Here is an 18,222-nt window from a genome sequence, read left to right on the forward strand (position 1 = left end):
CTTGTGAGATGGGCAGTTATACTAATTTGATAGATAGATAAACAAATAAAAAAATCTGAAGCTTTGTATACCTCTAGGGTTACTAATGGGATAGAAGGGAAAATTCTAAACATGTAAAGAGCTATTGTATTAATCTAGTTCATTCCTTTAATTTAAAATGCATTTATATTTAAATAAAAGAAAAATAGTGTTTTGATAGCTCATGAACCCTGTTTCCATCTTTTGTGGGAATATGACCCAGTACATCACTTGAATGTCAAATGTACTCTTGGCCTGAAAAAAGCTGTGAACTGCTAAAGCAAAAGGGTAAGCCATTTTACAAGCTGCTCCTCTATATTGCATAATAGTTAATCCAGAATATTTAATTATAGTCAGTGGACAAGCCATAATGGCTTAATTTGCATATAACATTAAGGCGTAATGGTTGAATTGGAGGCTGTGCTATGTAAAAATTGTAAACCACACTATGGCTGAGCATTATATGTGAGCAGGCTAGTACCACAATAAAGTCCTGAAGCAGGCAATTATTACGTGCCAGGGCAGCTAAAGATAATTCTGCGCATGTCTCAAGCAATCAAGCCAAGACACAATTCCTTTTCACTCATTATTCTTGGCAGTCATATATGATTATACACACACATGACACACACACACACACGACACACACACAGGCATACACATACATACATGACTCTGGGTGGCTCAAAACAAAGAAATTACAATAAAATCAATAAAACATAAATGATAAAGATAAAAGATGGCAAGTGCAATGAAGTGAGGGATCTCACTCTCCCTTGCCAAAGTCCTGGGTGAAGAGCCAGAAGAGGAAGATGTCTTTTCCAGCCTAATATCTCCCAGATAAACAGATTCTGAAGAACAACACTCTGGGCAGAAAGCTTCTGTCTCTGGACACTGTGCCACCATACAGAGACTGAAAGAAAAACTCACTGGTGTGCAAGATACCACATATGGGATTCCATCTCGTATAAATATTTGTCCAAATGCGCAATCCTAAAAGAGTAAGATATTTCAGCATTCTAGCAAATGCTCATATTAGGAGATTAATTGCAACAGCTCTTCAGGAAAAAAAAAAGTACAATACATATTATTAGCAATATAATTGAATTAGATTACAGACTGTAGCCAGAAAAATGAACCAACAAATACAGAAACAAACATCACAGACTCCAATAGCTATGCATTTTAATTAAATATATGCTGATCTCAAAACTAATAAAGATAAGTATCTATAAAGACATGTCTTTCACAAAAGTCTCATTAAAAACTGCCACCAAACCACAAATCTGTGTTAAGGGATTTCTTTGTATTTTAATTAAACATAAAACAACTGTGATGAGATAATCGTAGCAATTTGTACAGACTCATTTTCTACCTTTTAGTTATGTTCTCAGCCAAAAACTGTTAATTGCATATTCCTAGCTGAGCTGTTTAAAATACATCCTTCTTCTCTTTGCATATTACGTTCTCATTCATGAACAAAAGTATCCAAAGCAAATAAACCCTAAATTCTCAGCTACTGCGCTAAATCTACTACCATGAACTTTCAAGAAAATACAGTACCCCAAGCTAGGAAGAAATAGAACAATTTTAGAATAGGGGTCTCAAAAGATGAAATATGCTCGAGTCAAGAAGGAATCAACTGCCAAACTGAAAAGAGACATGAAACTTGAGCAGCACAACTCTGAGCATGTGAATGTGAATCACTATGAAAAAAAAAAACTGTGGGAGGATCCAATGACGAATTCATTCCTCTACAGAGGAAAATCAATTTCCCTTTTCTAACATGTCAGTTTGGTTTGAATAACAGATGTATAATAGGGAACTGTTGTGAACTGCCTACACTGAAAGAACAGGAAACAAGAATGACTTAAGAAGAGGAAATATATGAGGACAGACTGATTCTTCTATATCTATATCAGAATGAAGGAAAAGTCATGGCTCTTCTAACATAAGATTCTTTCTGATATAATTGCAACATTAGAAAACTATTAACAGCCTTGGCAATTCAAACTACACCAGGCACTGTGTCAAATAGGTTTCTGTTCTTAAAGCCTGAGGACATGGACAATTTTTTGTACAATGTGGCCACTCACTAGTTCATTAGAATCATGTCTCACATGGCATATCACACCTGGCAGGATGGGGGTGCTTGGCTGGAGCCAAGAGGTTATAAATTCTCCTTACACAATAGAGTGGTTCTAGCTTCATTAAAGGAGGCCATCGCAAAACCATTTCTCAAGAAAAAAAATCACTAGACCCCAAAACGTTGAGCATCCACAGACTTGTGGCCAACATTTCCTTTCTGGACAAGGTACTTGAACAGTGGGGATAGATGAAGTAGATTTTTAAAATCCATTTCTCTCAGAGTTCAGCATGCTTTTGACACAGAAACTACCTTGGTCACCCTGTGGGATGATCTCTGCCACGATGCTGTTGATATATCTGGACTTCTTAGCAGCCTTCAATGTCATCAACTGAGCTATCATTCTGGAAAGATTATCCAAGCTATGTCAGGGTGAAGCAGCTTTGTGGTAGTTCTGTTCATATCTCAATGAACATTTTTCAGAAAGTGGTGCTGATGTCTGTATAGTACCAGTGACTTGAAGTATTTGTTAATGATTAACATAAAACATACAGCAAATTTGTTAATCATTCACATGAAAGATACAGCAACAACAACAAAATAGTTACATTTATAGCAAGCACTAAAGAGCTTATATAGTGTTAGCACATGGTGCTTTGATGAATCAAGAAGTTATTCTCCTGAATGTTATACTCCTGAAGAGGTAGGTAAGTAACAATAACAAAGAAACACACTCTGTGATTTAAGCAGGATAGTGATCAAAATCTTGGTAGCAAAAGGCTGGTCTGAGTTTCAACACAGAGGCAGAAGACATTAGGTACTTCAGAAAAACAGGAAAGTTAACCATTGAAGACCATCTTGCCCACTGTCTGTTACTGAGAATTAAAACTGCACAGTATCCATGGAAGTTTAGTTATCAAGCAAAGCAGAACCAATTAGGAATGAACTTGATAGCTCATCACACAGAGGGCAAAAGCCCCTGCTTGTCTTCTGAGAAACTGGTGAGTCATTTAATAAGAACATAATGACCAAAAGAGTCTCAGTCTCATTCTCTTTCTCTCTCTCTCTCTGTGTGTGCGTGTGTAAACTAAGCAGGAGCTACTGGAACCCTTTGAATTATGTGTAAGTGTAAAAAAAGGAAATATTGATGGGATGGTTTGAATTACCCCTAATGGGTTACGTTCCTCTGAAGATGCTTCTGAAGATTTTTTCATAACACAGCAGAGCTAAACTCACCACACATCCTGCAACTTCAAATATCACCGTTTGAAGCTATTATTTACATTAAAATTAAAATGGAACTTCATTGATTTACAGTAAACATCACTACATCCTATAGAATTATATTCCATACATTCTTTAGGAGTGTTTATGTACTTTAGCAAATCCTGATGTAACCTCTGGAGTCATTTGGGACTTCTCTAAAACAAGGTGGCATCTTCAGAAGAAGCTCAAACCAAAATCAGCTATTCCTAAATCTTTAGACCTATTTCAGATACCGAGAAAGACACTGATAATGTGTTTGCACGAATTTATACATTTACCATAACCTCTCCATTCAAAGAAAGTACTGAAAAGAAAGGGGCATATAGCAATAAATTGAAAAAATACTCTCCCCCATCCTAATAAACAGTTGTGCGAGAAATATAAAACATAAAACTGCACAGACTTTTTTTCATTTTATATCAATTAAACAGATAGTAAAACCCAGGCTTAAACTGGAATTTCTAAAATGGTGTAGTTAGGGTGCATATTTGCATGAGCACATCTTGATAATATTTGTCATGTGCACAGAGACTTACACAAAATTGGGAGAAGTACAGCCTTTTAATATACATTAAGGCTGAGCCACCATCAGCACCATTAGCATCCTGCAAATCCATCTGTTTGAAACTTCCCAGGGTTTCTCTTCTGGAAAGACAACTATGAACTTCATTCAGCTCTGCCCCACAAAAGGATGGCTTGTTTGCTTGCTTACTTATTTAACATGTTCCTACGCTGCTGCAATCAAAAACTACTCTCAATGGCTCATATAGAAAAAATATATATATAATATAAAGCCCCAAATAACAACAAAGGACACAACAATCTCAAAAACAGAAAGAAAGTAAAAGATGGCAATGTCAAATCAAACCAAGGGAGGCTCCCTGAGAAAGCTCGGTCTTTAAGCACTTGCGGAAAACCAGCAAAGAGGGAGCTACCCTGATCTCCACAAGGAAACTGTTGCATGGAATAAGTGCTACAACAGAAAAACAGCACCTGTTTGCCTCAGCTCCCTAACCCTCCTGAAAGTGTGGTGTGCAGCACTTTCTCTTGGTACTGTGATGCTTAAAAGTTTGTGAACTCATTTGAATTTTCAATATTTCTGCATCAGTATGACTTCAAATGTGATCTGTTCTCCACACAAGTCCTAAAACTAGATGAAGAGCACCCAATTAAACAAATCAGTAAAAAATATTATACTTGTTGATTGATTTATTGAGGAAATGATCCAAAGCTACATATTGCCCCTAACAGGCATAATTTTGTATTTAATTCTAATGGGCTGGAAATGCTTATTTTTAGTATGCAAGAAACAGCATTGTTTTTATTTAAGGAGAAATAATGTATCTAACTTATCCATACCTAATAGACCCTCAATATAACAGCCCTCCGTTCAGTAGACTTAGATTTAATGGACAAAATCTGCTGAATCCCCAGGCCTGGCGCAGCTGGCAGTGCCCAGTTCCTAATCTGCTGCTCACCTCTAATCCTTTCTTTGCTGCCTCTGGGTTCTGGAACAGCCCAATGTGTCTGGCTGGGTGATCATACTGGTTCCAGTGTTCTTAAGCTCTGATCTTTAGCCTCCACATGGTCTCTTGGCTAGGGCGGGTATTTAGTATCCACATTTGTGGCTGCCAGGCTCAAATGCCTGTAGCTTGTATGCTTCTTGCTTCTTCCAGTTTATTTCCTTTCCTGCTTACCTGCCTGCCTTCCTACCTACCTGCAAGTGGGGTTTTGAGCTCAAAAAGTCCCATTCAACATTTGACATCACTGTAAATAATTGTTTTCCTAGTTCTACATACTGTCCAAATGCAATTCTGTCATTATTTATGTTTATGTAAGTCCCATTAACTTTAAATTTAACATATTTAGATTCAGTGGAAACAAATTATAGGTAGGAAATTTGATCTTAACAGATCATATTCTCCACAGGGTAAAGCCATCACTTTCAGTTCCTGAAATATAATTATGAATACCCTCCTTGAATAGATGAGATTGCAAGCCTATGAGGTTTCACAGGTTTAAAAGTAGCATATTTCTATTTAGCTATATTAAAATCTTCAATTCAAATTGAAACACTTCAAAAGTTACACTGAAATAATTTGTACTGCATATATGATACATTTTTAGTATTGGAACTACAGTATATTTCTTTAAAATAATTATGTGTGAGCAATTAATTACTATATAATTTAAGAGTGCTAAGGTGTTCATTATATTTAAATGGAAAACAAATGAAAACCATTGTTATATTGCCTGGTAAAATATTTTAACTACTCTTTTGTTGTACTTCAGTTTAAATGTCTGAGTTATTTTTAGCTTATACATTTAACTATTCTTTTAATTGATATAAACCCCACAAAGACCCTCTATGGAAATAAGAATATGCAATAATAATAATAATAATAATAATAATAATAATAATTTGAATGCTTAACACCTGAACATCACAGATACCAAAACACCAATCTCATATACAGATTTTTTTTTTACTTATATAAATTAATTAAAGAGAACTGACTTAAATTGCATCTACTTCTATTTTACAAAGGGTCCTAGCATATCATAGAGTTTAAAAGAGTCACTGGTCTGAGACAGGCAGCTATATAAATTTAATGAATGAATGAATGAATGAATGAATGAATGAATGAATGAATGAATGAATGAATGAATAAATATGCTGACGCTCTCCAAGTAAGTAAACCTGTTCCGTTGTTAGTATTGGCTGTAACATTATATTTTGTAGTTCCATACCCAAGTGGTAGTATTTATGACCCTTATAATTTACAAATGCAAAGTCTATCCTCTGCAAAATCTATGCTCTCCATACTGAAATAAAAATGCAATCAGAGTATATAAGGGGATTGTTCTTTGAAATCAATGATAAGGAAACTGCATACACGAAGTAGCATTCAAGAGTAGATCAGGAAAACCTGAACATTTCTAAGTATTATCATATAATTACATGATAACAATCCAACTACATGACATATATATGTCAAAAACAGTAAAAAGATATTTCTACGAAAACAGCACTGGTTTTCAAGCAATATATTTATTGCTCGAAAGGCTTAAGTCTAAGACTTAAACATAAATTGCATTGGGTTTTGATCCTATACATATTAATATGGTATACTGTATGTATCTCTATTGATACATTATTAACAAATAAACTTCATGCTCTAAATTTTTTTTTAAGACATACTGTTTACTTAAGTCTCAATTTTTGAAAACTACCACATTAATTTAGCATCAGAAAAATAGTGTTATACTAACGATATAGTACAAGGCACATGATAGTATAAACAGGAGACTTATCTTTAATATTGTGAGTAAATCAGAAAGACTTAAATGATACTTGAACTGCAGGCTTGTCATATTTTTATGAGCCAACTTTTATTAGTCATATATGACTAATATGATGAGTTCACGGAACTTTGCATAAAGTATTGTTTCCTCGTTTTTTTCTATGTCAAGAAAAAAATTGCAGAAAACTTGTGAAGCATTCCATTAAGACACATGGTACAGGGAAGTTCCAAACAAAATTTCTACAGTTATTTATACCTGTTCTACTCTGTAAAGATCTAGCATGAAAAACAATATAAAACCATAAAATTCTCATCTGCCAAGGCACAGAAAGGCTCAAATTAAAAAGCTTAATTAAAAAGGAAAAGTTTTCTTAAAAGAAGCTGGAGATATAGAAAACTCTTAGAGAATGGAATGCAAGCTGTTAAGGTAAATGCCTTAAAAAGTATTAATATAACCCCTATTAGCTTATCCACAAGAAGCTCAAGAAGCTCAGCTGCAGCATCTTAAATACAACGGACATTTCCAAATTTCTTCAGGTCTGTTATAATAATCAATTTTTATCTTTTTTTGAGATTAAAAAAATATTTTAGTCATGACAGAAAGTTCAGGGTACACACTATATTAAAATGTTTATCTTGTCTGGTTTAGTTAGTTATTCCTCACTTAGACCAATACAGCCAAGGACATCCATAGTTTATTTGGGACTGTTGGACAGTATGGAATATTATCAGCATTTTAGTAATAATATGTCCCCAAACTTCAAATGACTTCACCAAGAACTTTCATATAGCTGTTTAACATGGAATACATAAAGGAGCCTGAAGAATTCCACAAACCAAACTTTATTTTTGGACTATTATTCCCATAATCTCTTGCCTTTAGATGTATTCACTAATGCTGGTGGAAGTTGAAGGCTAAAACATCTGGAGGCAGATTATCTACACCTGCCATAGCTGATAGTACTGAACATTGCTGAGTGGTCCAGATGGTGAGCTTCATATGGCAAGAATTTATCCTTGAGCAGCACAAGCATAAAAGTACTTATCAACACACATAAACAGTAATCAAAGTCACATGTCTGAAGACAACAACTGGATCTGTAACAATGGAAAAGATTTCCAAGCATGCTAAATATATCAGCCTAATCCTACTACAATTATTTATGACTCTGCAACACTGGATATATACATTTTCTACTATACTAGTTAATAATTTTATACTGTTTGAGGAGCAGAAGTATTGCAAAATATGCAGTGAGGCTTCTTTTGAAGTTTGTTGTTTATTCGTTTAGTTGCTTCCAACTCTTTGTGACTTCATGGACCAGCCCACGCCAGAGCTTCCTGTCGGTCGTCAACACCCCCAGCTCCCCCAGGGACGGGTTCGTCACCTCTAGAATATCATCCATCCACCTTGCCCTTGTTTGGCCCCTCTTCCTTTTGCCCTCCACTCTCCCTAGCATCAGCATCTTCTCCAGGGTGTCCTGTCTTCTCATTATGTGGCCAAAGTATTTCAGTTTTGCCTTTAATATCATTCCCTCAAGTGAGCAGTCTGGCTTTATTTCCTGGAGGATGGACTGGTTTGATCTTCTTGCAGTCCAAGGCACTCTCAGAATTTTCCTCCAACACCACAGTTCAAAAGCATCGATCTTCCTTCTCTCAGCCTTCCTTATGGTCCAGCTCTCGTAGCCATGTGTTACTACGGGGAACACCATTGCTTTAACTATGCGGACCTTTGTTGTCAGTGTGATGTCTCTGCTCTTAACTATTTTATCCAGATTTGTCATTGCCCTTCTCCCAAGGATTAAGCGTCTTCTGATTTCCTGACTGCAGTCAGCATCTGCAGTAATCTTCGCACCTAGAAATACAAAGTCTTTCACTGCTTCTACATTTTCTCCCTCTATTTGCCAGTTATCAATCAAGCTGGTTGCCATAATCTTGGTTTTTTTGAGGTTTAGCTGCAAGCCAGCTTTTGCACTTTCTTCTTTCACCTTCATCATAAGGCTCCTCAGTTCCTCTTTGCTTTCAGCCATCAAAGTGGTATCATCTGCATATCTGAGATTGTTAATGTTTCTTCCAGCGATTTTAACTCCAGCCTTGGATTCCTCAAGCCCAGCATGTCGCATGATGTGTTCTGCGTACAAGTTGAATAGGTAGGGTGAGAGTATACAGCCCTGCCGTACTCCTTTCCCAATCTTAAACCAGTCCGTTGTTCCGTGGTCTGTTCTTACCATTGCTACTTGGTCATTATACAGATTCCTCAGGAGGCAGACAAGATGACTTGGTATCCCCATACCGCTAAGAACTTGCCACAATTTGTTATGGTCCACACAGTCAAAGGTTTTAGAATAGTCAATAAAACAGAAACAGATGTTTTTCTGAAACTCCCTGGCTTTTTCCATTATCCAGCAGATATTGGCAATTTGGTCTCTAGTTCCTCTGCCTTTTCTAAAGCCAGCTTGTACATCTGGCAATTCTCGCTCCATGAATTGCTGAAGTCTACCTTGCAGGATCTTGAGCATTACCTTACTGGCATGTGAAATGAGTGCCACTGTTTGATAGTTTGAACATTCTTTAGAGGTTCCCTTTTTTGGTATGGGGATATAAGTTGATTTTTTCCAGTCTGATGGCCATTCTTGTGTTTTCCAAATTTGCTGGCATATAGCATGCATTACCTTGACAGCATCATCTCGCAAGATTTTGAACAGTTCAGCTGGGGTGCCGTCATCTCCTGCTGCCTTGTTATTAGCAATGCTTCTTAAGGCCCATTCAACCTCACTCTTCAGGATGTCTGGCTCTAGCTCACTGACCACACTGTCAAAGCTATCCCCGATATTGTTATCTTTCCTATACAAGTCTTCTGTATATTCTTGCCACCTTTTCTTGATCTCTTCTTCTTCTGTTAGGTCCTTGCCATCTTTGTTTTTGATCATACCCATTTTGGCCTGGAATTTACCTCCAATGTTTCTAATTTTCTGGAAGAGGTCTCTTGTCCTTCCTATTCTATTGTCTTCTTCCACTTCCGCGCATTGCTTGTTTAAAAATCATTCCTTATCTCTTCTGGCTAACCTCTGGAATTTTGCATTTAATTGGGCATGTCTCCCCCTATCACTGTTGCCTTTTGCTTTCCTTCTTTCTTGGGCTACTTCTATGGTCTCAGCAGACAGCCATTTTGCCTTCTTGGTTTTCTCTTTCTTTGGGATGTATTTTGTTGCCACCTGAACAATGTTGCAGACTTCTGTCCAGAGTTCTTCCGGGACCCTATCTACTAAGTCCAGTCCCTTAAATCTATTCTTCACCTCCACTGCATATTCCTTAGGAATATTAGTCAGCTCATATCTAGCTGATCTGTCGGTCTTCCCTAATCTCTTTAGTCTGATCCTAAATTCTGCAATAAGAAGTTCGTGATCGGAAGTACAGTCAGCTCCAGGTCTTGTTTTTACCAACTGTATAGATGTCCGCCACCTTTTGCTGCAAAGGATGTAGTCAATCTGATTTCCGTGTTGTCCATCTGGGGAAGTCCATGTATAAAGCCGTCTCTTAGGTTGCTGGAAGAGGGTGTTTGTTATGCACATTGAGTTCTCTTGGCAAAATTCTATCAGCCTGTTTCCTGCTTTGTTTTGTTCTCCCAGGCCATGCTTACCTGTAATTCCAGGTGTCATTTGACTGCCCACGTTAGCATTCCAGTCTCCCATGATGAAAATAACATCTCTTTTAGGTGTGTCGTCCAGTAGGTGCTGCAGATCCTCACAGAACTGCTCTACTTCACCTTCCTCAGCATCTGTGGTTGGGGTGTATATTTGGATCACTGTGATGTTAGATGGCTTGCCCTGAATTCAAATTGAGATCATTCTATCATTTTTTGGATTGTATCCAAGCACTGCTTTAGCCACTTGACTATTAATTATGAAGGCTACTCCATTTCTTCTGTGGTCCTCTTGTCCACAGTAGTAGATCTGGTGGTCATTTGATGTGAAGTGGCCCATTCCAGTCCATTTCAGTTCACTGACACCCAAAATGTCTATCTTTAATCTTGACATCTCACCAATAACCACATCCAATTTGCCCTGGCTCATAGATCTTACATTCCAGCTTCCAATGGTGTGTTGATCCTTAGAACATCGGATTCGCCGTTTACCACCAGCACCGTCGGCCGCTAGCCATACTTTCGGCTTTGAGCTAGCTGCGTCATCACATCTGGGGCTAGTTGAGCTCATCCTCTGTTCCTCCCCAGTAGCATTTTGACCATCTTATGACCTGGGGGTCTCATCTTCCGATGGTATACCGACATATCTCTGGTTGTACCGATCCATTTAGTTTTCACGGCAAGAATAGTGGGGTGGGTTGCCATTACCTTCCCCAGGGATCGCATTTAGTCTGACCTCTCTGTCATGACCTTCCCGTCTTGGGTGGCCCTTCACGGTTTAGCTCATGGCATCATTGAGGTGCTCAAGCTCCAGCACCATGACAAGGTAATGATCTTTTGCTGAAGTCTTTTGAAGTAAATTATATAATACCACCAGACAGTACAGTGAAGGAGCATTTAATGCAATTAATCTACATTATATTCTTATAAAATACTAACAGATCATATTATTATAGTCAGCAAATTATATATAGTTATATTATGTGTGGCATAATATCATTATAGGATATTATATCATATACTGTAAATATAGTAGTGAAATTATGGCCATATTTTCCTCAAGATAAATGCCTGGAAACTTGTTGGAATTATAGCTATTATACATCTTCTGAACATTTTTTAAAACATTAATACTCTCATGTCTAAATTGTGTCGAATCCAAACTGCATTAATTGAACTAATTATGAGATGTTTCTGTACTTTCTTCACTAATGTATCTTCTTAAAAATAACTAACAATTATAGAGGTTTATCCAATGTATCGGAAGGTGATCAATTTAGTGAAAACTAGATTAAGTAACATCAAGATGAGAAGACGCTATAGGACTGAAATCAAGATTAAATACATAAAGCAATTAAAATAATTTGTAAGGACAGAAATAAAATAAGCAAATCACCTTTTGACAGCTGGTTGGGAACAATTGAGTCTTTCTTTACTTCAGGTGCTTTTAAGTAAACACTGCAGGACTATTACAAACATGAGGTAACCTCTTTTAATTACAGCCTGAAACCTGCTTTCTCTTTTCACTGTTTCATCACTTTTAATAGAAAAGGAGGGGGAAGCATATTTCTTATGAATGAAAAAAATCCTGACTAAGCCACTAGATACTGGTTTGTTGTAGAAACATGTAAATAGCGGCACTGAAGATGTTGCCTAGCCTGGCAATGAAATGTCTGCAAGAAAACAACAAGGCTCCGAAAGCATCAAGGACTCCACAGTTCAACCCTGAGCTACAAATACTCGCTTCGATTGGTACACGTAAATAACCAAGGAAAGCCAAATGAATCACAAACTAAGTAGACATCCAAAGAGAATTTCCCCATTAGAATATCGGATTAACAGCCACTAGAATAAGTGTGAGTAGGAATTACACATTGCTCAGTTAAACTGGGCCATCTTTCAAACAGTGTGCACAAAAACATCATGCAAATCCTTCCACGATCTAGGTGGGTACCATCCCATTTAACTATTACACATTTCACAGTTCTTTTTCTTTTTCTTGACTGTAAAACATCCTATCAGAAAATTTGGCAATTCAAGAGGAGAACCCAGAGGACTGGAGAATACAGATTAAGCTCACCCATTCAGGAGCTACCATATTTCTTAGAATAAGCCAAAGATGCAATATAATGTGAATAAAACATTAGTCTGTCATCGAGAAATGAAAAATTCCCCTATTCTCAACTCAGCAAAAAGTATGCCTTCTAATATCTCAGAAAAGAAAGTACTTTAAATGCACTAAAGTCAAGATCAAGCCCCTGAGAGTGAGATGTTGTGTGGATGTACTGGAATCTGCATACCAAGGACTGATATAAAGTACTGGGTCAATAATTTACAGCAATAATTTAGATGGCAATCATTGGCTCTCCAGATGTTGCTGAACAACAAATGGAGGAAGGTAATCTAATTTGCAAGTGTACAAAATCCACCCACCAAAATATATAATGTGCATATTTCTTTAATTTTGTTATATACTGTATATGATACACTGTTTGTGCCTTCAAATTAATCATGACTCTGTTGACTGAATGAACAAGTTCGTGCAGTTTTCATGGCAACATTTTTGAAAGTAGTTTGCCACTGCCTTTTTCTAGGACTGAGGTTAGACGCAAGGCTAGAACTCACAATCTCTAGCTTCTAGCCCAATGCCTTTAAACACTAAACTATCTCCCTCTGCAAAAATCATACCTCAATATTCAACCTTTTACCTTACCAAAACCCAGCTGAAAATATGTTATAGCACCTACAGTATATGTATAAAAGTGTATTATTAACCTCTGAATAAGTAATTAAGAGGGTTTTTTTTTCATAAATAAAGAACTGTAACTCTCAGCACTGTTATAACAGCTATATAAATATAACAAATGAAACCAAATCAATCAACTGCCCATGATAACTGGATGGCCATGGGTTCTCTGTCTCTACCTTAAAAGGTTTACAGATTGGTTTATTGACCTTTGTACTTCACATTAATGCTCTTCAAGAGCAATTCATAAATCTCACAACATTTATCAAAATATTGGCCAATATATTTATATATAATTGATGCTATGACAGTGATACACCATTTACACACACACACACACATAATATAAATGTTATAAATATTTATTTATAATACATTTACATAATATGTAGTATCACTTAAGCATACTTTGACACTTGCCTATAAAAATAAGCAATAGCACTTTTCTTAGAGTAAGAAAGAGGTGTTTTGCTTAAGGAAACCTAATGAAAGATATTCATAAAACACATGAATTTTGAATTGGAAACATTTAACTCACCTTTCTCCGTCTATTACAGTACTCTAAGCCTATCTATTGTGGAACCCATATCATTAAGTACAGAAAAATACTTTAATTTTTGCTAAGAAATGGATGTCTTAGTTGTGATGAATAAATGTTGGAATAAACATTTAAGTAATTAACAATTAAATGGCAGGCCTTACAAAACTAAAAAGCTGTGCTAAGCCAAACCAAGACCATTAAATCCACCAAAGGGATCTGAGGGATACCAAGCATACACAAGAAAAAACAGCCTCATGATAGGCCTTCTGCCACCATTACTACACATAGTATGTGGTAATTACAACTAGTTTCACTAATTGCCTAAAACTTCATGATTTTGTATATACAGCACTGTCCTATTCTGAGCAAGTGGGTAGCAAATTCTACTGGTCAACTATCAGAAAAACTTTGTATTTGTACTGGCTCTCCCACTTTAGGCTCATTGGGTCAGTCTAATATTTTTACAATGTTAATATATTTCCATCATATTTTTTCTTCTTTCTAAGCTACTCTCCCACCCATCCTCCATGACCACCTTAGTGATTGGGCCCAGCTCTACAGTAGTTTTTAAGGTGAAAGTTCTGGGACTGTAAACAACAGTATGGGTGTACAGCTTTATATGAAATTCTTACAATATTGGTCTTTTTGTTTTTAATTCTTTTCCTCACGGTCCACAGTATTGTATTTCCATGGCTGCACAGTAGCTTATGTTTCCATTGGGCCATTCACCATCACTTCAAAATGCCTTCCTTGGTCAACTGTCATTAGCTTTGACTTCCGTGGCATTTATATAACATTAGAGGAAGGAGGGATTAGTATATTTCATATACTAATTAGTATAACCTATATGGTATATAGGTTTTCCTTTAAAAAAATATATTTTTAAAGGAAAACCTATTTCAGATATCATGCTTATAATTATCTCAAGTAACCATGTGTCTGTGTGCATCCACATAGCAACACTAGCACCACAGTCCACTGGTAAAACCCACTGAGTTCAATCAACTTACTTTCTAGTAATGGTGGCTGTCTCAGCCAAATGGCATTTTTATTTCCTTGAAAATTCTCCTTTGAAGCAAAAACAGCTATTGTTTAAGGAAGAAAAAGCAAAAATCCTATTACTGTTCACACAGTAAATGACTTTGAGTTAACGCAAAAGTCATTAAGCCATTAAATAGATATATTTCATGTTTTTGGCAACCTACTGTTCCTTTCTTTTGGTACAACAGCAGTATTGAAGATGGTAATATATTACATTATAGATAACACGAAGAGCAGCCAAAGCATTATATGGCAGAATGTGAGACATTCTGTGTAGTTCTTTGTTTGCTTAGTATAACTCCATACCAGAATGATATCATACAGAATATACAGAACACTTTTTATGAGGGGGGAGTATGCAGTCTCCCCTCTCCTATATTGTAGCACATTCTTTTTTTTTCCTTTAAGTAAATCCCACTGTCTCCAATGGGGCTTACTCTCTAGTAATCATGCATAAAACTGGTTGCTAGATAAAACACCCTTAATCGAACCACTGAATTCAGGCTTACCAGGTCTTTTCATCTTGCACTGCACTCAGTTTTCTTTGAAAATGCAACCCTACTGCTGCTTAAAGACAGGATAATTAAATACTGCATTTAATGAAATTTAACTGAAGCACTGTTCACTTCTATTACAAGAATATTTAGTTTCATTAACTGAAATTAGAAATTTAGATTGTACTAATCAAAACACCACCAGTTAGAAGGAATGTGCCTAAATATGCACATAACTTAAGTTAGTTTCTGTATCCCCAGTTAAAAGCTGGCCTTTATACAGTTAATAGGGGCGTTTTCCAAATGTGCCATCTAGACACTGAAAACACTGAACCCAGTACAAAGCTTCTGTATTTATTCAAAGGCTGACACACAAAGCTGCTCTCTTCAAGTAATACAAAATGTCACCACAGGCTGACGCTCTTTCTACAAGAATAATGAGAGGCTGCACAGTGTAGGAAGAGTACAGTTTGCAGTTTGCTTCCCTTGTCCCAGTATTGGTTAATACACAACTTGATTCAGCGAGAAAACTGCAAACAGAACTGCCTAAGCTATTTCAGTAGTTCCATTTACCTTATTTCTGAAAAGCCTAAGGATAATAGGAACCAAGCTGAAAGTCACACATAATGAGGAATTCCACCAGGTCTGAATGAATTTGCTCCAAAATTAAAGGGCTCCAAAACACAAAGCTCATGCTTTTAGAACTGGAAGAGGCTAGTTCTCAACATCCTAATTGATCTTACATCACCAAGAAGAATATTCCAGGTGGATCTCACACTTCTTTGCTTGAAGACTTTCCAAGTGACTGCAAGCAGAGAACAGGCTTAATCTTTCAATGTTATAATATGTCATCCCTAAAGACTCAACCGTTGAAGATCACTAACAGTTAGGACTACATTTCTTGGTCCCTCAAATTCTGAAAACAATACAATAATGAATCTGTCAGCATCCAATAATGTGGTTTATACATGTATATACAACACAGACAGAGAAGCAAGTCTATACAGAATTACACAGGTGGAAATGTTCCCATAGAGGAATAGCAGAATGGTGTTCCAGCCTAAGGAGCCATTTACTGAACTGTTACATAAATAGAGGGGCAATTTTCTCTACAAGGCTTATTGCAATGGTATGTATGGTATTAATGCCTTAAAATCGGTCTGATGGAACCCACAAATTTGCTCTGAACTTTTAAACTAGTCCGTTTGAATTACCTCTCACTGTTTACCTCTCACCCTATTTTTCGTGCTTTACACAGATAACTTGCTGGTCCTTTGAGCTACAGGAGGTGGTTGGTGGTGGTGTCTGTGTGTGAACGCGTGCAGAGGCAGATGAAGTTGCCTTGTGCTCTCTCTGCACAACCAGTAAGGCAACTTTCAAAAGGAGCAGAAGAAACCCACCCAAGATGAAGGCTTTTCTGTATCTGACAAATCTTGCTGAGCTTCCCAGAGAGTTAAAGGGGAGCTGGCAAACACATTTTGCTTGCTTTCATAACAAAACCCAAGCAGACAAGGAAATAAATAAATAAATAACTGAAAGGCAATATTTGGCTATCTGCACTATGTAGGAAGAAAAGGACTGGCAACCCTTAATTTGAATTAAAATAGGACAGTCCCACCTATCAAAAGCTCAATGGTAAGTGGCCTGTGAATCACTTTGAAGCAGCAGCACAGTCAGAACTAAAGCTGGCCAAGATCAACAGGCTTCTCCTAAATAAATACAGACGACAAGAGTGGAACCTTCAAAGTGAGATGATTTGGCCAGGAAGCGGGAGGGCAACCAACCCGAAAAGGAAATATTAATTTAAAAAGAGAAGGAATGCTTTTCAAAGCTTCCGTGACAAGGACCCTTCCGGTCCGCGCAGCATGAAGGTCTGCACTTTTCTACAAAAGTCCCAACGAGTCCACGGGACTGCAGTCATGCGTACGTGCTGCAGCATACGTGAACTGGGGATGGTAATCTATCCACACACTTCCCTAGCCCGGTAGATTCTGATCCATCTGCCCCTCACTGTGCCTCACCCCCACAAGATAAGGCACTCGGTTGCTAAATCACAGAACGCGAGGCTCGCCCGGACCAGCAAGGCAAATTTCGAGGAAAAGCATCGCGACTGAACGGCAGAATCCGAGACAGCCGGAGAGCGACACAGATCCACTTGCAGCCGCAACGCGGCTCGCCGTCCCTAAAGTCCCACGCAATCAAAAAAGAGAAAGAGAAAGCGGGCGGCGAGGAGGCCGGGAAGCCGGAACCCTGACAGCTTTCCCTGGGCGGCCACACGTCCCCGCGGCGCGACTGAGTGTTCCCGGCCGGCGGAAGTTGAGCTCAGCTCCACTCACTCACTCACCTGGCCGCAGGGAAAGGGCAGACAGCAGCAAACCCAGGAGCAGCAGTGGCGGCGCTTGCCGCTGCAGCCGGTAAGGAAAACAGGAGGCGACGGCAGAGGGCATCTCCATTCCGCCGCCCCGCCAGGCGAACTGCGACTTCGGCCGCTGCTCCCCCCGAAGGCGAGGAAGGAAGGGTGAAAGCGCACTCCTTCGCCGAAGTAGAACTACGGCAGGTCCGGAACTTTCCAGCGAGTAAGGGGGAAAGCCGAAGAAGTTGGAGGCTCGGGGAAGCGGCCGCTACAGCTTCCGCGGCGGCGAAGGAGCGAGCCAGCGAGTTGCCAGTCACGACCGCTCAGAAGCAGGTGACTCTTTGCTCTGGCAGCCTAGCGGCGCTCCAAGACCGAAAGCTGAAAGAAAGAGGTGGGGCCAGCGAGGGAGGACCCGCCCCTGCGCCCGCTCGAAGCGCCCAGTCCTTTGCCGAGAGCCGTTTCCAGCCTTCGGCCGTCGGTTTCCAATAGAAGTGGGCGAGTGGGGGAGCGCGACTACTGTACGGAGAAAGCGGCCGTCGCAATTTTCCTCTAGCGGGGCAGGGAGCATTCAAAGTAAGGGGCAGTAGAAATGCGAAATGGAAGCCGAGACGTATCTTGATCAGCAAGAGGTTGACGGGGTGGAATGAAAAGGCCTGGGAAATAGCGGGACAGAGAACTATCCAAGTGCAGTGTAGGGTCGCTCGGGTTCCGGCAGAGTAGGAGGTGATA

The 18,222-nt window shown here is 38.5% G+C and overlaps 1 protein-coding gene across 4 annotated transcripts in view; it reads right to left on the reverse strand.

The window, feature by feature from the left end:
- The window catches only part of ALCAM (activated leukocyte cell adhesion molecule), a 154,039-nt gene extending 136,173 nt beyond the window's left edge, over positions 1-17,866 (reverse strand). For 3 of the 4 annotated variants that reach the window (XM_063305588.1, XM_063305586.1, XM_063305587.1), the window contains exon 1: positions 17,485-17,865. In XM_063305588.1, coding sequence (XP_063161658.1) covers positions 17,485-17,593 — 109 coding nt within the window. In that variant the 5' untranslated portion in view covers positions 17,594-17,865. Of the gene's footprint in view, positions 1-17,484 lie in introns of all 4 variants that reach the window. The other variant, XM_063305589.1, reaches the window with a different exon arrangement.
- Between the last annotated feature and the right edge of the window lie 356 nt (positions 17,867-18,222).

The sequence above is a fragment of the Candoia aspera genome, chromosome 5 (assembly GCF_035149785.1).
Source record: "Candoia aspera isolate rCanAsp1 chromosome 5, rCanAsp1.hap2, whole genome shotgun sequence".
Classification (NCBI taxonomy): Eukaryota; Metazoa; Chordata; class Lepidosauria; order Squamata; family Boidae; genus Candoia; species Candoia aspera.